Source organism: Podarcis bocagei (assembly GCF_964188305.1).
Source record: "Podarcis bocagei genome assembly, chromosome: 3".
NCBI lineage: Eukaryota > Metazoa > Chordata > Lepidosauria > Squamata > Lacertidae > Podarcis > Podarcis bocagei.
The window spans coordinates 111,599,178-111,625,257 of NC_138127.1; the positions used below are offsets into that span (position 1 = coordinate 111,599,178).

Genomic DNA, 26,080 nt, shown 5'->3' on the forward strand with positions numbered 1-26,080 from the left:
GCCCTGATGTAATTATTATTATTATTATTATTATTATTATTATTATTATTATTAATATTATTATTATTTATTTATACCCTGCCCATCTAACTGGGCTTCCCCAGCCACTCTGGCCGGCTTCCAACAAAATATTAAAATATCGTAATACATCAAACATTAAAAGCTTCCCTCAACAGGGCTGCTTTCAGATGCCTTCTAAAAGTCAGATAGTTATTTATTTCCTTAACATCTAATGGGAAGGAGGTGCCACCACCAAGAAGGCCCTCTGCCTGGTCTCCTGTAGCTTGGCTTCTTGCAAGGAAGGAACCGCCCAAAGGCCCTCGGAGCTGGGCCTCAGTGTCCGGGCAGAACAATGGGGGTGGAAACGCTCCTTCAGATGTCCCCCCCCCCCGTTGCCAATGTGCTTCTGACCGCCCCGTTCTTCTCTGTCTCCAGGTTCTCAGATCGATGACCATGTTCCAAAGCGAGCTTCGGCCCGGATTCTCGCTCCCCCCGGAGGCAGGTCTAGCGGCATTTGGTAGCTGCTCCCCCGACTTGTCCCCCAACTAAGGACGCCGTCGCCGCCCCCCCACTCGCCTGACTGTCCCCCCACGCCCCGCGGGCTCCAGGCAGACACACCTTTCACCGGAGCTGCCGCCGCCGAAGACCAGCACTTCACACCTGATGACCCCCACCAAGACCCCTCCCTGGAATGAGGCTGCTGGGGGGGTCCCGGGCCAGAGGCACCCCCCCTCACTCCACGGCTGCATGGAAACGCAGGCTGATGCACGGGGGGGGGGGGCGGGCGATGCTGGGCTGCTTCTGTCTCTTTCTTCCCGGTAGAGGGGGGCAGCTCCCCCAAGTGCCACGGGCAGTGGGGGTGGGGGCCGACTTAGGGAGGGGGCAGGGCCAAGGGGGGGGGCCACCTGGGCCCCCAGTTCCTTTCTGTTTTGCACGTTGGGTTTTTTGGATAAGTGACATTTTGACTTGTTTGTGCATCACGTGGAAAAAAAATGAATAATCCTGAATTGAAAGGTGCTTTGTGTGACTAGCAGTAGGATAGAAAGGGGAGGCAGGTGGGGGGGCTGGACAGGTCTCTAGGGTGGAGCCCCCCCTTTTCCAAGCAGCGTTTGCTGTGCAGAGAGGTTCATCCCAAGATTGCTTAGCAGTAGTGGGACCCCCACTTTTTGCTCTCTTCCCCGGGGAGGGGTGATGATGCCATGAGGTGGATGGAGGGGGGGCCTCTGCTGCCTGCCCCCCTTTTCCCTGGCCTTCTCTGTAGGCCCCACTCAGTGCCTTCTCTTGCGAGGGGGAGGGCTAAAGTGGGAGAACTTGCACCCACCCCGTCCTTCCACCAGCCCACCAGGCAGGAGTTGCCAGGGGGGGCCCCAAGCCATGGGCGCAAGAGGAGGGCCAGGACCCCTGGGCTCCCCCTAGAGAGTGCAGTGCAGTGGTTAGAGCAAGGGAACCTCTCTCCCCACATTCCAGCATAGGATACAGAGCTTTCGTATCTGCACCTTTTGGTAGGCAGGAATCCCTTTCTGATCCTTGGGTAGGGAGAATGGCCCGTGGGGTGAAGGGACCAGAGAGCCGGGAGGAGGAGGAGGCTGGCTGCTCCCCAAACCTTTGGGGCCTCTGCTTGCCACTCCGCAGAGGAAGAGGGGCTGGGTGCATTGTCCTCTGTGACTCACTGTGAAGAGCTTGTGGGGGGGGAAGCCAGTCGGGGTCTCAGCCCATGGTGGAGAGCCCCCGTTTGACCCGAGAGGCACCCCGTTGAGGTATGGGATGTCTTGAGAGTCGCCAGCATACTCCCAACAACATTCCTCTTTTAACACAATGGTGCTAACCCCCCACCCCCCTGGCTGACTGTTGGGGCCACAGAGCCCCCCTCCAACCCCCCTCTGCCCACCCACCCACCCACCTGGTCTCCCTCTGGAGTAGTGTGAAGTGTGAACCGTTACTTGTGCACCTTCTCTCCCCCCCCCACTAGTTGGTCCCCGTAGGTGTGCGAGGCTGGTGGGGGGCACGACAGAGGACTCCTTTGCCCCAGGACTGCGGCGGAGGAGGAGGAGGAGTCCCGGCCCCCCGCCCGCCCCTCCGTTGGGATAGTCTTGTAATGACTGTGATAGCACCTGCTGCCCTGTGCGTTTCTGTTTCCTCATTAAAGAGTGTTCTCATGGTACGAGGCTCCTGCGTCTGTGCTTCCGGGGTTTGGGCGGGCAGCATTGAGATTTGGGGGGGCCTTCACAAGCGCTCTCTCAAGGGTGGCTCAAACCAACAGTCCATCAGGCACCAACAATCCACAGGTAGCGATTGCATCTGCTTTGGCCGGTTACCGTATTTTTCGCTCTGCAAGACACAGCCGACCATAAGACGCACCTAGTTTTAGAGGAGGAAAACAATAAAAAAAATATTCTGCATCTGTGCAGCGCCTCTCCAACAAAGCGGGAGGAGAAACGGAAGGGGTGCCATTTCTCCTCACGCTTGCGCAGCTTTCCCTCTGCGCAGCGCCTCTCCAGTGAAGTGAAGCGTTCCTCCTGTTGCCCGGAAGAGGCTTCGCGCGGCTTTCCCAGAAGTCAGAACAGCAAGAGGGATCACTGCTTTTGCTGCGCAGCTCTCCCTCTTGCTGTTCTGGCTTCTGGCATAGCTGCACAGACTGCATTCGCTCCGTAAGACGCACACACATTTCCCCTTACTTTTTAGGAGGGAAAAGGTGAGTCTTATACAGCAAAAAATACGGCAATTAAATCTGCCGTGCTAAACGGGATGTGGGTGTAAACAAAATGTGCAGAGCTACATGCACCAGTTGGCAGCAAAGGGCAGCATCGTGGGGGGCACAGAAGTGCATTTCCTCCTGCCCCCCCCGAAGGGGCTGAGGCTTGGGATTCCTGCCTGCTTTGCTCTGTCACACTCCCCCCCCCCCCCGCCATGGTCCCTTGGAAGGTTCCAAGTTGATCCACTAGTGGCATTTGACGGGGGTCTTTCCTTTGAAGAGATCTCTTGCTTCTTCAAACATTGCTAAATAATCTAGTTGTCAGTATCTCTATTGATAATAATTTTTATTAGTTTTCAAGTACAATAACCCAATAATAGCCTCATTATAACAATGCCAAATTATAATACAATTATTAATACCAATCCTTCAGGTGCCAAATCATGTAATTTAGGTGCCCCTCCCCCCGCGTGCTAGAATGGATGATTTGATGATTTCTGCGTTCCAAAATCCTATTAATTTCAATCACACTCCAGTCAAAATAGCAATCCATTACACAACAACTGCAATATTAACAATTTCCATTCGTACTGACACATTAAATGATTTAAAAACGTGCAGGTGAAGCATTCAAACCATATCCTTGTTCTTCCTGTGGCAATTATTCTGTCCGTGATGTTTTTTTCTGTCCTTTAAAAATATTATGTCTATCTATTCCCGGTTGTTGTTGCTGTTCTCCTTCATTCCTTGGGTGGAGCTAATATCCCATTGTTGTTTCAGAAGTTCTCCATTGCTCTGTCCCGTGCTTCATTGTTTTGCAACTTTAGCATCAGCTGCAAAAATCCCAAGCTGTCCCAATAAAAAACCTGTTTTTGCCATTTTTTCCTCTCAACCTGGGAAGGAGAGTGATCTGCAAATAACTCAGTGATGAACCTTATCAACTCCTTGGCAAGCTCACAGATTCCTTTCATCCCTCTATTCAGCCAAAGATAAGTAGTTATACATCCAGTTTAATTAAATTCCAAGTCATTTTAGCATTATTCAGTTCAGTCCGTAGATAATAAAGGATAGGGAAGAGTCAGCTCTAAATTTCCATTGTAAACCTTTGGCAAAATAGAGCTTCCCTACCTTTTTCCTTTTCCTTTTTTTACACACACAGTTCCATTTGATGTTATATTCCATATCTGCAATCCAGTTTCATCCCACTTCCCTGTACATACACAAATTGAACAAAGCACTTCAAGGGAGGGTTGCCGAATCATAAATGTACAAAAGAAAGCTTTATATCAAGAAGCCGTAGGCTCCCCCTCATCTTTTACATCGAATGAAGTCTTCTTTCAAGTTCAAACCTTAACAACCTTGCAGCTGCTTCAATTCCACAGTTGATCTCATCTCTTCTAGCACACACCTGTACATTAGTCTAAATTAAACTCTTAATAGGAGAACCTTTGCTTCTTAATGGCGGCGAAGGAGGGTTTTCAGCAGGTGAAGGGCTTTTGCACTCAGCGCCTCCCTGCCCCCCACAATCCATGCCAGAGCGAGAGCTGGGTACCGAGACGATCTGCGAGTGAAGCCCTGGGGGAACTTGCAAGGATAATTACCCTCAATTATCCTTGTTTTTCTTCGCCAACAATCTCCTGCTGTCATGGGAGCTGCCTCCATTAAGGCAGACCAGAATCGGAAGCCCCTAGTTGTCTGTGTGTCTGATCTTCAAGGATCCCCTTCAAGGTGGTCAGTCTACTTGAGTTAAAAGATTCTTGAGGTAACCATCGTACTGCAAACAAAGTACAGATCACCCATGGTTCCTTACACTGGTTCTCAATTTTACTCTTGGACCCCTCAGTTTGATCCCATTTGCTAGAACGAACTGGAGGGGGTCCAAGACCTCATTGACTGGCAAAGGCAGAGAAAACTTCAGAGCCTTCTTACCTGCAAGATGGTTCCTGGTCTGCTTCAAAGTGTTTGCACCCATTTTCTGATCAGATCCTGCCCTTAAGACTGCCAGCCCCCCCCCCCCGCCAGTTCTCTAACTTGGCCCTGTGGTGCCCATCTTTTGGGGACCTCCCTCCTAAGTTGGCTGGTGGCCTTTCACCCGGGTCCCTGCTTATCTAGTCCCTTTAATATTCAAGTTTTCCTGGCAACCCCCCCTTCACAACTGCTACGGAAATGCCCCCCTTGCTTTCGGATGCCCGTTTCATGAATGGTACCAGTGCAGCTGGGTCAAGAGACAGGACAGAGGATATGAAAAAGAAAAATGTGTGCCTCCTTGATTTCAGATTCTTGTTGACTCCCTTGCTTTTGGATGCCCAATTTTTGCTTTTTGTTTTTTTTAAGACTTTTTATTGCAAAGTAAATACATCAGTAACAAGCCATACATAAAGAATAATATAAAGAAAAAGAAAAAATAAAGAAAAAAACGCAAAGAAAAATAGACAGTAAAACAATAAAGAAAAGTATATTCCAATACAATAAACACTTCCCACCAGTTTTCCAGGTTAGGACGTTAAGCTAGGCAGCCTGTGGTTTCCAGGATCCCTCCCAGAAGATAGTGGCATGCTCACAACCCTGTGGTTGTTCTGTTTAGAAGTCACCAGGCCATGAACTGCTGCAGGTGACATACCTGCCAGCCTCTGAAAAGTGCCGAGTGCCCCTCAGTTCTCTGGTAACCATGTAGGGTAGCTCAGCATCATCAAGACGGGGGGGGGGGGCGAATGGAGCCTCATCCAGAACATTGCTGAGCACCACCTTCCTGCCAACAAAATCTTCCCTGGATTCCACTTTCCTTTATTTCCCCATCTCCTGTCCATCATGACCCCAGGCACCAATTCAGCCCCCCCCCCCCATTGATGAAAAGTAGAACTGGGAGGCTGGAGTCCTCCCTTCGCTCCCAATCTCTGAATGACTTCACTCAGCAGTTTCATTAAGATTTTAAAGTGCTTGTGAGACAGGCAGAACCCTCCATGACCCCACACTTTATTCTTGGGTAAGGAAGGGAGGTTTTAATTACTGTCTTTCTTCATTATTTTTCCCGTATAGCAAAGCACAGTGGTGCCTCGCAAGACGAAAATAATCCGTTCCACGAGTCTCTTCGTCTAGCGGTTTTTTCGTCTTGCGAAGCAACCCTATTAGCGGCTTAGCGGATTAGCGCTATTAGCGGTTTAGCAGCTATTAAAGGCTTAGCGGCTTAGTGGCTAAAAGGCTATTAGTGGCTTAGCAGCTTAGAAAAAGGGGGGAGCGAAAAAAATCGCAAGACTCGCAAGACTTTTTCGTTTTGCGAAGCAAGCCCATAGGGAAATTTGTCTTGCGAAGCGCATCGAAAAACGGAAAACCCTTTCGTCTAGCGGGCTTTTCGTCTTGCGAGGCATTCGTCTTGCGGGGCACCACTGTATCGCTATCTTGTTACGAAGATGAGAAGAAGCCATTAATGAAAGGCATCTCGCTGGATGAGAAATAAGACCTTAGAGGAATTAAGAGAGGGCATGCAAGGGGGAAAATATGGTCTGAAGCTCAACATCAAAAAAAGGAAGATCATGGCCACTGGTCCCATCACCTCCTGGCAAATAGAAGGGGAAGAAATGGAGGCAGTGAGAGATTTTACCTTCTTGGGCTCCATGATCACTGCAGATGATGACAGCAGTCACGAAATTAAAAGACGCCTGCTTTTCGGGAGAAAAGCAATGACAAACCTAGACAGCATCTTAAAAAGCAGAGACATCACCTTGCCAACAAAGGTCCGTATAGTTCAAGCTCTGGTTTTCCCAGTAGTGATGTATGGAAGCGAGAGCTGGACCATAAAGAAGGCTGATCGCCGAAGAATGGATGCTTTTGAATTCTGGTACTGGAGGAGACTCTTGAGAGTCCCATGGACTGCAAGAAGATCAAACCTCTCCATTCTGAAGGAAATCAGCCCTGAGTGCTCACTGGAAGGACAGATCCTGAAGCTGAGGCTCCAAGACTTTGGCCACCTCATGAGAAGAGAAGACTCCCTGGAAAAGACCCTGATGTTGGGAAAGATGGAGGGCACAAGGAGAAGGGGACGACAGAGGACGAGATGGTGGGACAGTGTTCTCATAGCTACGAACATGAGTTTGACCAAAGTGCAGGAGGCAGTGGAAGACAGGAGGGCCTGGCGTGCTCTGGTCCAGGGGGTCACGAAGAGGTGGACACGACTAAACGACTCAACGACAATGCAAGGGGCAATTAATACTAACCCCGACCCGGATCAAGAGGCGGCATTTTAAATTAACAGTGAAAAAGACTTCTGGCGAATGTGACTTACTTGAGTGTAGACATTACAGAAGGATCTTGGCCACGGGGGGGGGGGGGAGGACATGGCTGGGTCCTATTCTGCTCTGCACAGTGCTGTGCGCAACTTCGGTTCTCATTCTGCTTCCAACTCATTATGGGAAAACAAATGCCACAACAACATGAAAAGCTCCAGTATAGAGGCAGCTGTTGTTTCAGGACAAACAAAGCAGACCTGTTCTCCAAAACATTTTTTCCCCTATAAGCCTTTTTATGTTCAGCTTATTTGCTTTGGTGAAAACGGCATGAATATGTCTAGGGCAGACCCCCAACCAGCCTCTTAATGCTTCCTGAGAGAGAGGTCTGCACAGATTCCAATGCTCTTTCGGTTGCAAAGCATGACTGAGTCACGCGGAGCCAGAAATCAAGGGAGTTTAGAGCAGGGTTCCTTTGGCGTTGTTGTTTACTTCCCAAGAGGAGGTAGACAATAAGATCAGACTGTTTGCAAATATTCCTTAATAAGCACCAGTGCATAATGCCAATTATTAACTGATATATGGGGCATGCTCTAAGCTGCTGCACACTAATTCTCTATTTCTGGCTGAAGCCTCAGCCGTCCAGGCCTAGTGATGGCCTCAGCACTGCGCTTGTCATGTTCAAGCTTCAGCTGCCGGGGCAAGCGCCACACTCTGGCCCATAGAATCACAGAACAGTAGAACTGGAAGGGACCCGCAGGGTCATCTAGTCCAGCCCCCTGCAGCGCAGGAATATCCACTAAAGCATCCATGACAGATGATCATCCAACCTCTGCTTAAAAAAACCACCCAGGAAGCAGTCCCCACCACGTTCTGAGCGAGTCCCATTGTTGAACAGCTCTTGCCTTCAGAAAGTTCTTCCTAGAGAATCTCCTTTCTTTTTATATATATTATTTTTATTGGTTTTCCAAATGATTACAAATCAGCCCAGATTATTTAAATTTAATACAATTTTAAATAATAATAATAATCAGGTTTCCCGCTCCTGTCGCAAACGTAAGTCCATTACTTCCTGACGTAGCCACTTCATTCTTCTTTAATCTCCCCTTCACCCGTCTTGATGTCAGTCCATTCTTTCTAGTTCGGACAATATGGAGCGAGGTGTCCCAAGGGCCTCACTCTGCAAGGAAGCGGCTGGGATTGGAAAGCATCCCCTATCCCCGTGTTGCCTAGCAACCGCCACACTCCAGGCTGGGCAATGGGGTTCCCTGGTTGCTTGGCAACCCCATGGTCCTCCCTCCTCTTCAGAAAGTAGCCAAGCTCCCAGCTGGGGTTGCCACATTGCGATGGCCGTGGAAGGAGACTTGCCCTCAAGGTCAGTGGGGAGCCATCTGGTGAGGGGGCTGAGAGTCAACAGTGGGGCACCTGAGCTCACCTCCTGGGGAAGAGGCGGGAGGGCTTCTTCTCGAGAGGAAGCAGCCCCCTCTCACCCTCTGCAGGAGGCCCTGGGGGGATGATGCCCAGCCTTGGGCCTCCTGGCAGCCCCTCTGGCTCCCAGAGCCTCAGCATGGCACCAGGGCCCCCTAGCAGCCCCTCACAAGGTCCAGCCTCCAGGGAAGGCCTCTTGGGAAGGGGACAATCTGAAGCAGGGGACTGGGGGGGCGGATCATAGAATTGTAGAGTTGGAAGGGGCCCTGAGGGTCATCTAGCCCAACCCCCTGCCCAACATGGGGCTTGAACCTGCACTGCTCTACCAACTGAGCTGTCCCAAAGGCTTGAGGAGGGCTTTGAGTAGCCCCCTCCGCTCCCACCACCACACCTTCTCCTCTCCAAATGTCCCCCTCCCCTCCGGAGGAAGTGCAGGATGTAAACTAAATAGTTAATGCTGGTGGGTCATTTTTACGGGGAAAGAGTGGCTGCAGCAACCCAGCGAAATGGGTGGGGTATTATTATTATTATTATTATTATTATTATTATTATTATTATTATTATTATTATTATTACTTACTTGCTTACTTACTACTAGCATTCCATTGCATGTTGTTCTGCTTTGCAGAAGCTTTCTACTAGCTTTTGGGGGGGGGCAGTTTGTCAGGAGTTTCCAGTGTCCACTTTGCAGACTTGCTTGGCAATGAGAGCTGGAGGGGAAGGCAGCACACCCACCCCGCCTCTGCCTTTCACCCCCCCCTTGCCCCTGCCCAGAAGTGCCAGGGGGAGGGCACTCGCAGGTCAAAGGGGCAGGACTGAGCTGGGTGACTTCCCTGATGGGATATCTGCTGGACTACCAAGGGGTCAGCCATGGCTACTTCAGGCGCCTTGCTCTGAGCCCCAGTTCTGCCCAGAGGGAGGCAGCACTGACCTGAATCCAACACAAGGGGATCCAAGCAGATCCCTGTGAAGGGGAGTCAGCTTCTGTGGTTGGAGACTCGGATCCTCTCCTGGAAAAGGGCAGGTGAGTGCAGAATTTGCCTGTATCAAGAACAGCAAAAAATGTCATGGAACAAAGGACCAATTTTTGAGTTCATTAAGCCAAGTGGGGAGCGGAAGGGGGGGTGGATGTGATGTTGGCAGCCTCCCAGGACTCCTCCCAGAACGGGATGGCCAGGTGACACTGAATTCAGGACCAGGAAAGGGCCTCTCCTGCTCTCTTCATCATTTCACCTCTTCTTCCTTCAGCACATAAAATATGGGAGGGTGGCTATGATGGGCACTGTTGAACTTGTTGTTGTTGTTGAGTCGTTTAGTTGTGTCCGACTCTTCGTGACCCCCTGGACCAGACAGAGCACGCCAGGCACTCCTGTCTTCCACTGCCTCCCGCAGTTTGGTCAGACTCATGCTGGTAGCTTCAAGAACACTGTCCCACCATCTCGTCCTCTGTCGTCCCCTTCTCCTTGCGCCCTCCATCTTTCCCAACATCAGGGTCTTTTCCAGGGAGTCTTCTCTTCTCATGAGGTGGCCAAAGTCTTGGAGCCTCAGCTTCAGGATCTGTCCTTCCAGTGAGCACTCAGGGCTGATTTCCTTCAGAATGGAGAGGTTGGATCTTCTTGCAGTCCATGGGACTCTCAAGAGTCTCCTCCAGCACCAGAATTCAAAAGCATCCATTCTTCGGCGATGAGACTTCTTTATGGTCCAGCTCTCACTTCCATACATCACTACTGGGAAAACCAGAGCTTGAACTATACGGACCTTTGTTGAACTAGGATGCCTTTAATCTTGCAGACAAATCCATGCAGGACCCACAGGCTCTGGACGGCTGCTGGCCATGACGCCTGTGCTCTCCAGGGGGCTGCTGGGAATGCCAAGTGGGGGGCAGCGGCTGCCTGTGCCCTCCGGCCCTCCCTGTGGGCTTCCCATCAGGTCGGCTGCTGTGAGAACAAGATGCTGGACGCAATGGGGCCCCTTTGGCCCAAATCCATCTGCTGCAGGGCTCTGGTTGTGTTTCTGGACCCCTTGCCATGGGGCAGAGGCTTCCGAGGAGCCCTGTGCGCTACAGCTGGAGTGCGACTCCCTGAGAGTCAGCCCACGGCTGGCTCTGCTGCTGCGCCTGGGACATGCAGAAGAAGGTGAAAGGAGGCCTGCAGGATCCGGCCAAAGGGGGCCAATCAAGCACAGTATCCTCTTCTCACAGCAGCCAACCAGATGCCTGCGGGAAACCTGCAAGCAGAATTCGAACTCAAGACTCGTCTCCCCTCCTGGGATTTATAGTATTCTCTTACCCTATTTTAAAGCCATCTTGGTTGGTGGTTGCCTCCTGGGGGAGTTCCGCGGTTGAACAAATCCAGAAGTCTGCCAGTGCTATTTTCTTTTTTAGAAAAATATTTATTTGATTTATATACCAGCATTCATCCAAAGATCTCTGTGCGGTTCACAAGATAAAAACAGGTACCCTCCATGCTGCTACCCTTCGTCACAAGTTAACTCGGCCTCATCCCTTCCATCCTGTCTCACACAGCTGACTGATCCGGACAGCCTTGGTTTTTGTTTATCTCCGTCTTTTATGCCCTGGAGCTTGAGCTCTCACCTGCCTGGCCTGCTCTGGCTTGTACAAGGTCTTTGCAATCCACACCTTGACCTTGAAGGGTGAGATGGATTTATACCACTTCTGACTTGCTCCTTTTATTTATTTTTTTATAGATATATTTATTAAGTTTCATAAACAAATTTTAAACAAGTTTTAAACATAAAATACATAGCACTAAAAAAAAATAAAAAAAATTCAGGAATAAGAAGAAATACAAAGCAAAACACATATTCAACAGAAAGACAGTTACCAAAAAAGAAAAAAGAAAAAAAGAAGTCATAACAAACGCCAACCCACCCCGAAAAAGAAGAAAGAAAAATTATACCTCCAAATATTATATCTTATTCACTAGTTTCTTGACCTCCTCACACCTCCCTTTTTGTATTCCAGTTCAAATATTTGGTTCAGCAAGTTCTTACCCTCTGTCATTTAACCTTATTCAACATCTTAAACTATGATAAAAATATAATTTCCGTCATTATCAATCCAAATTTACATATTCTTATTAATCTTATTACTAACACCACTTAATTTCAATCCAACTTCCTTTTAACATTCATTAATTTTGCAGTATTTATGTAAATAGTCTTTAAACTTTTTCCAATCTTCTTCCACCGACTCTTCTCCCTGGTCTCGTATTCTGCCAGTCATTTCTGCCAATTCCATGTACTCTATCACCTTCATCTGCCATTCTTCCCTGGTGGGTAAATCTTGCGTCTTCCAGTACTTTGCGATGAGTATTCTTGCTGCTGTTGTTGCATACAGAAAAAAAGTTCTATCCTTCTTTGGCACCAAATGGCCGGCAATACCCAAGAGAAAGGCCTCTGGTTTCTTCGGGAAGGTATATTTAAATACTTTTTTCAGTTCATTATATATTATTTCCCAGAAAGCCTTAATCTTTGGGCACGTCCACCAAAGGTGAAAGAATGTACCTTCTGTTTCTTTACATTTCCAACATTTATTATCAGGCAAATGATAGATTTTTGCAAGCTTGACTGGAGTCATGTACCACCTATAAATCATTTTCATAATATTCTCTCTTAGGGCATTACATGCCGTAAATTTCATACCTGTGGTCCACAACTGTTCCCAGTCAGCAAACATAATGTTATGTCCAACATCCTGTGCCCATTTAATCATAGCAGATTTGACTGTTTCATCCTGAGTATTCCATTTTAACAGCAAGTTATACATCTTTGACAAAATCTTAGTTTTAGGTTCTAATAGTTCTGTTTCCAGTTTTGATTTTTCCACCTGGAAGCTAATTTTTTAATCTAAATTAAAGGCCTCTCTTATTTGGTAGTAATGAAGCCAGTCTCGCACTTTATCTTTTAGTTTCTCAAAACTCTGCAACTTCAATTTATCTCCTTCCTGCTCCAAAATTTCCCAATATTTCGGCCACTTGGCCTCCATATTGAGCTTTTTCTGAGCCTTCGCCTCCATTGGTGACAACCACCTTGGGGTTCTATTTTCAAGTAAGTCTTTGTATCTTATCCAGACATTAAACAATGCTTTCCTGACAATATGGTTTTTAAACGCTTTATGGGCTTTAACCTTGCCGTACCACAAGTATGCATGCCACCCAAAGACATTGTTGAAACCTTCTAAATCCAAAATATCAGTATTTTCAAGAAGTAGCCAATCTTTCAACCAGCAGAAAGCTGCTGATTCGTAGTAAAGTTTAAAGTCTGGCAGGGCAAACCCCCCTCTTTCTTTAACATCAGTTAATATTTTAAATTTTATTCTGGGCTTTTTGCCCTGCCAAACAAATCTAGAGATATCTTTCTGCCACTTCTTGAAGCGATCCATCTTGTATAAAATTTGTAATGATTGAAACAAAAACAACATTCTTGGCAATACATTCATCTTTATAGCAGCAATTTGACCCAGGAAGGAAAGCTTCAAATTTGACCATATCTCTAAATCTTTTTTAACCTCCGTCCAACATTTTTCATAGTTATATTTAAACAAGTTCCCGTTTTTAGCTGTCATGTTAATCCCCAAGTATTTAACTTTCTTAACCACTGTTAGACCTATCTCATTCTGAAACTTCTTTCTCAGTTATTGTTAGATTTTTTTCCAAAACTTTAGTTTTTGATTTATTCAACTTGAATCCTGCCACATGACCAAATTCGTGAATCACTTCTAAAACTCTTTTAGTACTAGATTCTGGCTCCTGTAATGTCAATACAAGGTCATCTGCAAAAGCTTTCAATTTATATTGTTTAGCTCCGACTGACTTGCTCCTTTTAGTTTACGTGCTTTGAGGAAAAGGCTTTTTAAGAGCAGGCACGCGACACGCTCAGGCCTCCTGAGAAGCCACATGCAGACCTCCTGCCCCACAACCAGCCGCCCTGGGCATGCCAGCTGCCTCTTGCACATGCCCGCACCCTCCCCTCTTGGGTCATGCGCTGCTGCTTTGCTGGCATCCCTAAAGGCCCTTGGGGGGGGGGTCAGGTTTTGGAGGCTGGGATGGAAGAGGCAAGGTTAGCGCTCAACTCGTCTGCCTTTCCTTGCAGGATGAATGTAGCACAAATCCCAAAGATCAAGCCAGGATCAGGCACCTGCTTAGAATCCTAGACTTGTAGTGTGTGGGGGGAGGACACCCGTGAGGGTCATCTGGTCCAACCCCCTGCAAGGCAGTCCTGCTGGAACTTGGCTTGGGCAAGGGCAGGTCTCTTGGTAGTAAGAGGGAGGCCGCGGGGCTGCTGGGTCTCCTTGTGGGTCTTGCTGGCTGCTGTCCGGCTCCCTGAATTGCAAAGGCAGCCAGTGCATCGCTTGGCTGCCAATGTGGGCCAAGGCCAGAGGCTGGCTTAGCTGCGCCTCCTAGCGGGGACACCCCTCCGACTTCACGCTCAGCCCAGCAGACACCCAGAATGGAATCTTATTTACTTACGATATGTGCAGCGCACAACCTTGTTATCACCAACACACTCTTTCGACAAAAAAAATAAATTAAAAACATCATGGAGGCATCCTTGGTCGAACCATTGGCGCCTCTTAGACGATGTAATGGTCCAAGCTGAAGATCGCCGTGATGTGCTCCTTACCAGAGCTATGACGAGTGGCGACGACTGCTGGACAGATCACCGACTAATACGCTCCACGATGGCTATTAAGATTATACCTCAACGCAGGCTTCAAGGAAGGAAACCAAGGCGCAAAATGAACACTCAAGCCCTTCAAGATCTCATTAAGCGGGATTGCTTCCAAACGACTCGTAAGGACCATCTGCTTTTGGAGTTCTCTGATAAAATCGAGGAACACAGGACCAAGCTAAAAACATCCATTATTGAAGCCTGCGAACAAACTATTGGATACCAAACCAAGAAACACCATAGAATCATAGAATCATAGAGTTGGAAGAGACCACAAGGGCTATCGAGTCCAACGCCCTGCCAAGCAGGAAACACCATCAGAGCACTCCTGACATATGGTTGTCAAGCCTCTGCTTAAAGACCTCCAAAGCAGGAGACTCCACCACACTCCTTGGCAGCAAATTCCACTGTCAAACAGCTCTTACTGTCAGGAAGTTCTTCCTAATGTTTAGGTGGAATCTTCTTTCTTGTAGTTTGGATCCATTGCTCCGTGTCCGCTTCTCTGGAGCAGCAGAAAACAACCTTTCTCCCTCCTCTATGTGACATCCTTTTCTATATTTGAACATGGCTATCATATCACCCCTTAACCTCCTCTTCTCCAGGCTAAACAATGCCCAGCTCCCTTAGCCGTTCCTCATAAGGCATCGTTTCCAGGCCTCTGACCATTTTGGTTGCCCTCCTCTGGACACGTTCCAGTTTGTCAGTGTCCTTCTTGAATTGTGGTGCCCAGAACTGGACACAGTACTCCAGGTGAGGTCTGACCAGAGCAGAATACAGTGGCACTATTACTTCCCTTGATCTAGATGCTATACTCCTATTGATGCAGCCCAGAATTGCATTGGCTTTTTTAGCTGCCGCGTCACACTGTTGGCTCATATCAAGTTTGTGGTCAACCAAGACTCCTAGATCCTTTTCACATGTACTGCTCTCAAGCCAGGTGTCACCCATCTTGTATTTGTGCCTCTCATTTTTTTTGCCCAAGTGCAATACTTTACATTTCTCCCTGTTAAAATTCATCTTGTTTGTTTTGGCCCAGTTCTCTAATCTGTCAAGGTCGTTTTGAAGTGTGATCCTGTCCTCTGGGGTGTTAGCCACCCCTCCCAGTTTGGTGTCATCTGCAAATTTGATCAGGATGCCCTTGGGTCCATCATCCAAGTCGTTGATAAAGATGTTGAATAAGACCAGGCCCAAGAACTGGTTTGATGAGAATGACAGTGAGATTGAACACATTATTGACAAGAAAAGGAAGGCATTTCAGATCTGGCAAAGAGATGGAAACTGTGCCACTAAGAAAAAAATCTATGCCAACGCTGAGGCTGAGGTTCAAAGAAGAACCAGAGAACTAAAAAACACCTGGTGGATAAAGAAAGCTCAAGAGATCCAGCACTTAGCCGACACTCGTGATGCACAGAGTTTCTTTAAAGCCACAAAGACCATCTATGGGCCAATAAATCATGGCACATGCCCCCTACACTCAGCAGACGGTATCACACTTCTAAAAGATAAAGAAGCTATTGCACTGATCTGGAAAGAACATTACCAGCATCTCCTGAACCGCAACTACCCCATAGCTGTTGAGGTTCTCTCACAAATTCTGCTAAACCAAGACAGAGATGAGCTCGCAATATCTCAAATCTGGGAGAGTTGTGTACAGCTATTAACCAAATGAAAAACAACAAAGCCAGCGGACCTGATGGGATACCTGCTGAAGTCTTCAAAGTGGGCAGAACACAACAACTTCACAAGCTCATCGAAAAAATCTGGGAGAGAGTAGAGATCCCAGCAGACTTTAGGGACGCCAAAATTATCAATCCCTTTAAAAAAGGTGACAGAGCGGATTGCGGAAACTATTGAGGCATCTCTATTAGCTGCAGCCGGCAAAATTCTTGCAAGGATTTTAGCAAACAGTTTCCTAACCATATCTGAGGCTCCCCAAAATGGTTTTAGACTTCTAGGAGGACAGTGGACATGATTTTCACCGCTTGACAGCTTCAATAAAAATGCAGAGAGCAAAACCAACCCCTGTCTATGGCGTTTATTGACCTGACTAAGGCTTTCAACACTGTAAATCGTAATGCCCTGTGGACTGTCCTTCTGAAAATCGGCTGCCCAGATAAATTTGTGAACATCCTTTGGCTCCTCTATGATAATATGACAGCAACAATGGCTTTCAAAGTGAACCATTCACAGTGGGATCAGGTGTTAAAAAGGGTTGTGTTATTGCCCCAACTCTATTCATTATTTTCATTGCCATGATCCTACACGTTGTCAAAGAGTAGAACCCCACAAGAGTAGAAATCATATATTGAACAGATGGAAAGCTCTTTAATTTGAGCAGGCAGAAAGCAAAGAGTAAAGTAACTTCCGTCATAGATGGTGATGACAACGTAGTGTGTGCACACTCAGAGAATGACCTCCAAACCCTCCTAAATATCTTTGCAGAAGCTTATGAAAAGCTTCGCCTATCACTCAACAACCCCTCTGCAGTGCCACAAATCCAACTCAATGGTGTAATGTTGGAAAATGTCAATCACTTCTCCCACCTGGGCAGTTATTATTCCACAAGGGCTGACATTGATGCTGAAATCCGGCATAGCCTGAGCTCTGCAAGTGCGGCTTTCTCCTGATTGAAGGGCAGAGTTTTTGAGGACTGGGACATTTGCAGGGAAACCAAAATGCCTGTTTGCAAAGCTATTGTACTACCAACCTTACTGTATGCTTGTGAAACATGGACCACTTATAAAGGCCATCTCCAACTCCTTGAAAGATTCCATCAATGGTGTCTCAGAAAAAATGTACACATCACTTGGCAAACTAATGCCAGTGTACTGGAAGATGCAAAGATCATGCATGTCGAAGCAATGATTCTTCAACATCAACTTCGTTGGACTAGTCATGTTGTGCGGATGCCTGATTATCGTCTTCCAAAGCAACTACTCTATTTGGAACTTAAAAATGGAAAGCGTAATGCTGGTGGTCAACAAAAGAGGTTTAAACTCTCTCAAGACCAATCTAAAAAAATGTAGTATAAACCTAGACAACTGGGAAACACTGGCCTGCAAGCGCTCCAATTGGAGAACAGCCTTGACCAAAGGTGTTGTGGCCTTTGAAGACACTCGAACTCAGGACGGAAGAGAGAAACGTGCTATAACCTCTGGGTATAGGGTGGTATATAAATTCTAATAATAATGATGATGATGATGAAGCCTGCTTGGCTAACCCTCACTGGGATGAACTCCCGCCTGGAAACCTATGTCCCCACTGTGGAAGGACGTGTGGATCCAGACTTGGCCTCCACAGTCCCTTATGGACTCAAGACCGTGTTCATGGAAGACCATCTTCCTCAGCTACGAGGGATCGCCAAAGAAGAAGCAGAAGGCTGCCCAAGTGGGCCAATGCCAGAGGCTGGCTGATATGTGCCTCCTAGTGGGGACCCCCCCCCTCTGGCCAGGAGACCCCCAGCCCCTTCCTCCTAAGCGCTTGTGGGGGAATGCAAGGCTACTGCGGACGTGGAAGCAGCCTCTGGTGCGAGGCAACCGAGAGAAGAATTGCCTTTTGGAAACCAGCGCCCAGGATCCTGTGGGCGGGAGTTCCACAGGTTAACTGTCAGAGGGGGGCTCCGCTTTCCCCTGCAGGGCCCGATCCTGCCCCTGGGGCCCGATCCTGCCCCCTCCTCCTTGCCGGGCCTCTGCACATGCTCGGGGAGCCTCTTCCTGCGAGGGCGGGGCCTCGCTCAGCCGCTTCCGCCCCCGGAGACCCAGGGCTGCTCCGGCGCGTGCGCAGAGGGGCGCGTGGGCGGGGCCTGCGAGGCGGGAGGAGAAGCCTCTCTCTCTCCCGCCCCGCCCTCCGTCCGCGGTTGCCATGGCAGCGCGGAGGGCGGAGCCAGGGTGGCGGGGGCGGCGCATGCGCGGGAAGACCCTCCTCCCGGCCCCCCAGCAGCGCCGGCCCGGTCCGTGAGGAGGAGGAGGAGGAGGAGGCGGCGGAGGACGGAGCCAGCCAGCCGCCCTTGCCGCGCCGGCACCGCCGTGAGTGGGGGGGGGGGGAGGACCAGGGCGGAGGGGACCCCCCTCCCCTCGCGAAATGGGGGGCCGCGAGAAAGGGGTCCCCTCACCCCGGGGGGGGCCGGGGTGGGGCCTGGTCTGCGCTCCGTGACGGGGGGGCCTCTGGGGGCGACCTTTCTCTTGGGGGGCGGGGGGGGTCTTGGCAGGCGGGGGTCCCGTCGGGGGGGGCAGGGATGGGGACCCCCCCGTATCCTCGCCCCCTCCCCCCCGTGGGCCTCCCGAGGGGGGGCGTCGTGGCGCCTCTCTCGGCGTCGCCCTCCCCTCCGGGTCTCTGGCCCGGGGACACGTGTGAGCGCGCGTGCCGCCGCTGCCGCAAAATGGCTCCTGCCTCGACGGGGGGGGGAGGGAGGGAGAAGGCGCCCCCTTTTCCCTCCTCCGCCGGAGTCTCCCCCCCCCCGCAGGGAGGAAGGAGGGGCCCCGATGGGGCGGCGGGGCTCCAGGCGGGAAGGAGAAGGACCCGGCCCAGGGCGCCTCCCGGCCAGCATCGAGCTCTGGCCGGGGCCCAGGAGTTGCTGGCAGGGAAACCAGCAAGCAGGATCCGACCCGGAAAGCTGGCTCCGCTCTCTGCCGTCCAGATTCCCACACAAGCCAGCTCCCCACGCCCCCCCTGCCCGCATCCTGCGCTCTCCTAGGGCAAAAAGTGGTGGGGGGCACTTGCCGAAAGGCTCTTCAGAGTTGCCAAAGTGCAAAAAAGAGGAGCTGCAATCTTTTTATGGGGCGCTTTCATTCCGGGACTGGGGCATACCAGAATATTCAGCCTGTCCTTAAGTCAGTGGGCAGATCCTGGACCCCACGGTCAGGGCGGTTGGCGGTTGGTGTTCTCTCTGCCAAACATCCTTGCCCATCACTGCTGCTCCGTTGACTGATGGGATGCCAGCAGAGAGGCCTCCGCACACTCTGTGGGTATCCCTGGCATAGCTGGAGAGGGTGTGGCTGGAGGACCATTCTTGCTCTGAGCTGCTTGTGGGCATTGCCTTCCGCTTGCCCCTTTGCGGTGGCCGGCAGGGCGCTGGGCAGCCTGGCAGTGTTGCTGCGTTCTTTTTTCAGCTGGTGAGACTCCTCGGGCCAGGCTGCTGCTGCTGCTGCTGCTGCTGCTGCTGCTTAGGAATGAGCCCTGGCTTGGGGCCCAGCAGGCCTCCTTTGAATGCTCTGCCCCTGCGGCAGAGGGCAAGGCAAGGTGTGGCTGCGCTCGGCTGTCGAAGCCCTTTGGGTCGGCCAGCAGATGCTCCCTCCCCTCCTGACCCCATTGCTCTCCCCTCCCGTCTGGCTGCCCTGGCTGTCAGCAGTTGTGCTGTTGGCGTTCCCTTCTCCAGCCTCGGCGGCTCATCCTTGCCCTTCTTCCTGGCGTCTCCTCCTCTTGTGCCATGATCCAGGTGCTTCCTTCCACAGGGAGCGCCCGGCGGAGTCTGTGCATGCCCCACTCAGCCCTGGGGCCCTTCAGATACTTTGTCCAGCAACCCCCGTCTAAACTCAGCCGGTGTGGCCTGGGGCCAGAGATGAAGGGAGCTGGAGTCAGCAAAGTGTGGAAGGCACCAAGCTGGGAAGGAGGGTGGCCCTGGAGTTGTGGCGCTCTAGTGTCAGAAAAGAGGGAGGCCCTGTGGGGTTTTGAGCCACCTTGCAGATGCCATTTGAACGGCATTGTTTTGGGGTGGGGTGTCAACCATACAGATGTCCGTGTCTGAGAAGTGTGGACTGCCCCAACAGAACGTGTGAACAGGCAGTTGCTGAAACGCTGCATTGAGAGTGATGAGAGAGCTCTCTTTGTGGAGGCTCCTTCCATAGCTTTCCTGATTTCCAACTGTCCCTTGACTTGGTGCAAGCAACGGCCTCCATTGTGCCGAAGTGCTTTGTTGCTGTGAGAAGAGGCTGCTGCCCTGGACGGCCCCCGCTGGCCTCTTCCAGCTGCCTCTTCTTGTGTCCCCATGAGAGAAAGGGAGCCTCATCTGCTCTCCTGGGTCTGGGAGGAAACCGTTCCCTTGCTGGAAAGACGCTCTGCCCCGCCAGCCTCAAACTTCACCTCGATCGCTTTTGTGCCTGGATGGGTCTCATATTTATGACCCTGTCAGACAGAATATCTCCTGTTTGTGCCTGAGACGGCGTTTCTCTCAAGGAGTCTGACTGCCTCTCTGCTGATGCAGGTTCACTCAGCAGGCGCATCATTCAGGGTGGCTGGGAATGTGCAGGGATGACCGGCTGCTCTTCCGATGGAGCGAGTGTTATACCCCTTCCTCTTGACTTAGCCCAGTGTAGCCTAATAGCAGGGAACAAGGAAATTGAGATGAAGTGTGCGGGGGGGGGGGTTGTTGCTACAGATGCAAAAAAAGCATGTTCTGCATTCACACTGACCTTGCCAACATCTTGAGAGAAAGGAGAGACTCAGCAGAGCAGGGGCTTCTGGAGAGGATGGGCCGAGAGATAAGATTCCAAGGGACTGCAGGAGGAGCTGGAGGGAGGAGACGGGAACCCAGGGGGCAGCCTGGGAAACCGTGGCTGGTGCTCTTGACTCCAGCCTCCTCACTGTGGGGGAGTGTGAGATTTGTGGTCTCCCTCCTTGCACAGATTTCTGAAGCCAAACTTCAGATTTCTGGGCAGCCTGGGATTTTTGCAGATCTGACAAACAGCTGCTGGTGGATGCCTTGAAAAATTCCAAGGAAAGAAATTCCATAAGCTTCCCAGACAGCTGCTTCTGCAGATCCTTGCCTCTGGTCCTCATATCCCTCTCTTCATTCAAAAATGCTTTTAAATACTTGAAATAACTCAGCATATCTGAAGGGGGTGGGCAGAGACCCCCCCCCAGGGCCTACTGCTTTATTATGGGCTGGGAGTTAGAAGGCTCTGGTTGAGTGAGTGAGCTGAGAGGGGAGCTGGTGGTGGGTGAGCGGCCCGGCTGGGGGTGGTGCTGCCGCCTCTGCCGTTGGCATGCTGTGTCACTGCTGCTCACTGTGCCCAGGCCTGGGGCAGAGGTGTTGCTTGGATAAGTGGGTCATGCCCTCTGTTAATTTTGCTGGAGCTGTGTCAGCACCGCCTGGCCTGTCTAGCCACAGCTGCAAAGGGCCCTGCCACAGCCTCTTGCCCAGCCACCCTTGAAATCTGAAGCTGGCCCCAACTAGTTGTCACCATTCGTGCTCCCCCCTCCCCACACACCAAAGTGCTGCTAAATGGGTATATCTGGGGGTTGCAGGGAAGTCCTCCTGGTTTCTCTTGCCTGGGAGCCACGGCGATCCAAGGATTTCCCCAGTTCAGGCTGTGTCAGGAGCCTTGGCAGGTGGGGTTGTGGTGGGTCTGTGTGTAGGAAACTTAATTTGGGACAGGCAGCTGCAAAGGGTCTGGAGAAAGAGGTGCAGGCTCAGAAATGCCTGTCCTGGTGCTGATGGAAAGCTGACCCCCACCTCCGCTCGTGTAAAGGGAATCTTCCTGCTCAGGGCCCTCCTATGCACAACTGCCACAGCTGACGTCTGCTCCTGAAAGTCTGCTGGCCTTGCCTGCGCATATTTCTGAGTTATCGCCCAGGTAGGGTCCCTTGTTAATTGACGGGATTATAGAAAGTGAGAAGGTGGCGAGTGTTGCTTCTAATGGTGCTTTGGCAAGAGCAGGGATTGTTTTGCCTTGTAGTGGAGACGCCCGCCTGCTGCAGCAGCGGCCTTGTTTAATTCTGCTTTATTTGAAAAGGGCTTGCCACTTGCTTGCAAACTGGGCCCTCCCACCACTCCTCTTGTTTGCTTTTCCTCTGTTTGTGGCAGGCACCATCGCTACAGTCCCCGTCTCTGGTGCTGATCTTCAGCAGTGCTTCCACGTGGGGCTTTGGGTGGCAGAGAAATGCAGATGCCAAAGTCTGTGGGTGTTGGGAGGATGGGTGTCGCTTGCGCTCCTTGAAGGGAGGCTGCATGCAAGCCGAGAAATGCCCCCAGTTGTTGCTTACCTTGGAGCTCTGCGGTCTGGCTCAGAGGCCCGAAAGACAGCTGCGTGGCTTGGGTGGAATTCCCGCTCTCCATGGTTACTCCAGCGATAGTTATTTATATAGCCTCCTATTTGGTCTTTGTGTGCCCCTTCCCCACAGCCCTGTCTGATGGATCAGGGTGGGCATTTCGTCAGAGTATGGGAAGGGAATCTGCGTTTGACTCCCCCCCCCCCCCGCGCTGCAATCTTCTGGCGTGTGGGTGCGAGTGGTGTTTTTACTTTCATGAATTCCCAGCAGTCGGTGGGGGAGCCTTTCAGCAGCTCCAAAACATTAATGAAAGAGTTCTCTGGAGTCGGGAAGCAGACATGGTTGTCTGCCTTCCTGGTCGCTCTGCTGTTAGTGAAGTCTTTGGTTAGGGCAAGCCACCCCTGGAGTGGAGTGGAGTCCAGCACACGTCCTTCTGAAATCCCTGAGGCGCTGCTGCGGGGCTTTGTTGTTGGGGCTTTCTCCGCTCCTCCTCCTCCTCCTCCTCTCCCATGGTGTCGTCTGCATGTGTCAGGCCCTGCCATCGCCACGTGAACTTGGCACAATCTCTGGACAGCGGGCTTTACTACATAGGCATAACAAAGTGCTCCCTGGCCATACGCTTCCTCTGAAGGGTATCACATGAAGGCTGGTGGAGAGAGGCATTCGTGTTGATGCTCCAGATGGGATGCTGTTGGCCAGGAGGGGATGGCGCAGGGTGGTGTTTCTGCAGAGTTTGGGGACTTCTCTCACCAAGAGCCAGAGGTCGGGCTCCTAGCAGAAGAGAGGCCAGGCTCTGGAGTGAGCAGCGCTGCAGAGTTCACAGTCAGTGTTAGAAACTGAGACATGGAAGCTAGGAGCTAAAGGGCACCTTAAGCCTAGGTTGTGGGCACAACAGCGGACTGTCTAGGCATGCTTTTTCTATAACAAGAGTACAAAGCTGAAAATGAATGAACTGCAGCTAAAATCTTAGGTTCATTTTTCACATGGTCTAGTCCTTCCCCTGCCCACTCCCCTAATATTCTTAAATCTTCAGAGAGTAGCTGGAAGTGGGGAGGCAGAAAAAGGTCCTCCTTCCCCCCCACTCTGCAGTTTTAATCTGAAATCTTAGGCGCAGGACTGTGCCCAGAGCTCAGAAGCTGCTCGTGCTAATGAATTTCCCTGTTGCAAAATGCGCCTAGAACAAGGGGAGCTTCGGACAGTGTTCCCAGTTGCCTCTAGATTGAGGTGGAACCTTCCTTTATACAAGGAACAGTTGCCGGGGGTGGGGCTGGATGATCCTCAGGATCCCTTCCAACTCTGTGATTCTGTGAAATCTGTAGTGCGACCACTCTTGAAATGCTGCCCCTTGTTCTGCTTGCAGCACTTCAAAAAAGATATTGAGCTGATAAAGGTGCAGGAAAGGGCTATTGAACTGTTCTAGGGGCTGGATAAAATCCCCTGTGAGGAGAGTTTTCAGTGCTCTGGGGGGGGGAGGTATAGGTGGAGGGACGTGACATAATAGAGGTCTGTCAGATTATGCATGGCATGGGGAAAGTAAATAGAGAGTATTTTGTCCATAATTCTGGAGCCTGTGTTGACATCAGACTGGACTTTTGTTCCAGACTGTTCCAGTTTTTCATACATGCAGGGACCCTACACCTGAGCTCTCAGGAGTGGGGCTTGTTTTGCACTTGTGCTTCCCTGCCTGGTTTTTCTGTTCTGTGTCAGGCTAAACCTGCGATCTGGTTTCTGTTCCTTCGTTTGCCTTTGCAGTATCAGAGTGAAACTCTGGGGGAAATCCCTGGGGCTTAGAAATGTGATGCTCTGCCAAGGGATGTGAAATATTTTTCTTGGTTGGCTTGGAGTCTAGTGCCTCTTTTGCCTGTGTTTGGAGTGAATGCCTGTGTCTACGGCTAGAGCCGAGCCATCGCTTCAGAGAGGCCCACTTTCTCTGGCTGTATCTTCTGCACATCACGGCTTCTGGCAAGGCCCGCATCTGCACGGCCTTCTCCAGTTTTGGGAGAATGGTTTCCAAGAGCTGGCGCTGGCTGGCAAATTGGGATCCCAGCACCCTCCAAAGACCACCACAGCCTTTCTGTCCCATTGCACTCCTCCCATAAGCACCATTTGGCAGAAAGGTAGGAGGCAGATGTAAAGAATCATCCAAATAAATAAATTTCCTGTTCTCACCTGTGGGAGTCCGCACATCCTAGCAGTGCAGGGAGTAATGGCTGGCGCTGCAGCTGGCGCATCCCTGGCTCCTGCAGACCCACCCAAACCAGACTCTGAACACCTTCTGGGAGCTGGCTGAATTCTGTTTATCTGGCCCCACTTTCACCAACTGAAATTGGGGGGGGGGGGGCTACTTAAAGCATCCTGACTGTGTTTCTGTTAGTGCATTTGCATTTAATCCACAGTGCATCTTCAGGAGGGGGAGGCTAGGAATTCTCTGGCTTGATGCACAAGTCTTGTTCTGTCTGTGGACAAGCAAAGGAGCTTGTGACCTCCCCAACAAAGGCCAGCTTGTTGAGCAGTGGGAGAGCATCTGCTTTGCAAGCAGAAATGCCCAGTTGAATCCTTGGTATCTCTAGGCAGGATTGGGAATGTTCCATGGAGAGACGCTGCCGGTCAGCATGGGCAGGCCTGTTCTAGGTGGACCAATGGTGTGACCTGGTCAGAGGGCAGCTTGTGGTGTTCTTGGAGCCCCTCACATGAGCAGGTTGTGGGTCTCTGGAAGGAAGCTCAGGGGTTTCAGACTTCAGCTAGTCGGAGAGCTGTGTCCAAGCGAGACCCAGCACCTCCAGGGACCCTTGAGGAGATCAGGACAATGTGCATTGCCTTGTATGGGCGCAGCAATGTGCAGGGTGGATAAAATTAAATTGTTTAACCACATAGCTAACAAACATATGCTATAATGTTCTTATTTTAGTAAATAAATTGTATTAAATTGTTATTAAGGAAATGATAATTTTTCTCCTTCCACTTAAGTACTGCAGAAAAGTTGTTCAAATGTAAACAGTTAACTTATTAAACCTCACAATAATTTCATAATTATCTGTCTATGTAATTCTGACAGTATAACCAAATCAGTAATTTTTATATAACTGTTAAAACTACAGTTTCATCTGGTTGTAAATATTAATATTATACCAGCAAGAATTAGTCTTTCTGTAAAAAAGAGATTTAAATCAAGTCCTACTGACTAGTGATATCCACCCTGGCAATGTGCCTGTTTTCTTCCTTGGTTTGCATATGTCTGTGCTTGGTAGCCTTGAGGAGGAGCAAGGAGCTGGCTCCCTTGCCCAGCAGAAAGGAGTGGAGTGTGAGCTGTGAGCTTCAGGTGCCTGTCCAGGACTCCATCCATCCATGTCTGGACACGAGCGGAAGCCGCTTTCCTTTCATCTCCTCCCTCCTGCCACCCTGCCTGCCCACCCCAATCTGCTCTGGAGAGTTGGAGAACTTCTTGAGGGGTTTTGGGGGGATCTGCCTGGGAAGAAGAGAAGGACGAGTCCCGTTCCTGGCTTCCACTCTTAAACTAATAGCAGTTTCAAATACGGCACAGAAGGTGTGGTGGTTGGGGCTCTGTCTGCCTCCTTATGCAGAGAGGTAGTATTATCACAGCACTAAGCAAGCGGTCAGTTGGCTGCTTCAGAGCAGGGCTTCTTATTTGATCCTGGCTGTTCTGCTCTGGGTTCTGGGGGTCCGCAGAGGTCTGCTCCCTGGACGCAATGGTAGCCTCTTCCGCTGGTCCATGAAGGGCAGTCTCTCTGGACCCCCAAGCCAGGAGGCCGCTGAGAAAAACTTGTGGCGGTGGCAGTGAGGCCCCTCTCTGAGACCCAGAGCTGTTGTGCCCCATTTACCCTTCCTTCTGTTCCTGCCCAGTGCTGGAGCTGGGTCCGTCCCGGGCGCTTGGCGCTTGGCACACTGCCTACTTCTGCTTGGTTTCCCCTGTTAGAACACATTTGCTCTTTGCATGCAGATGGCTCCCCAAAGCCCCCCTCTGAATGCTTCTGCCTTGGGACTCGAATAAGCAGGACTAGGCACACAATGGGATGACTGGCCCGAAAGAAAAGCCTGGAACTTT

The 26,080-nt window shown here is 50.6% G+C and overlaps 2 protein-coding genes across 5 annotated transcripts in view; both read left to right on the plus strand.

The window, feature by feature from the left end:
• Window positions 1-2,159, plus strand: part of DPYSL5 (dihydropyrimidinase like 5) — a 37,743-nt gene extending 35,584 nt beyond the window's left edge. For both annotated transcript variants that reach the window (XM_081188637.1, XM_081188638.1), the window contains one exon: window positions 436-2,159. In XM_081188637.1, the coding sequence (XP_081044763.1) occupies window positions 436-521 (86 nt within the window). In that variant the 3' untranslated portion in view covers window positions 522-2,159. The remainder of the gene's footprint in view (window positions 1-435) is intronic.
• Window positions 2,160-8,189: 6,030 nt separating this feature from the next.
• Window positions 8,190-26,080, plus strand: part of MAPRE3 (microtubule associated protein RP/EB family member 3) — a 37,595-nt gene continuing 19,704 nt past the window's right edge. Inside the window, exon 1 of one of the 3 annotated variants that reach the window (XM_081188761.1) lies at window positions 8,190-8,287. In XM_081188761.1, coding sequence (XP_081044887.1) covers window positions 8,259-8,287 — 29 coding nt within the window. In that variant the 5' untranslated portion in view covers window positions 8,190-8,258. Of the gene's footprint in view, window positions 8,288-17,922; window positions 18,057-26,080 lie in introns of those variants that run through there. The other 2 variants (XM_081188762.1, XM_081188763.1) reach the window with 2 other exon arrangements.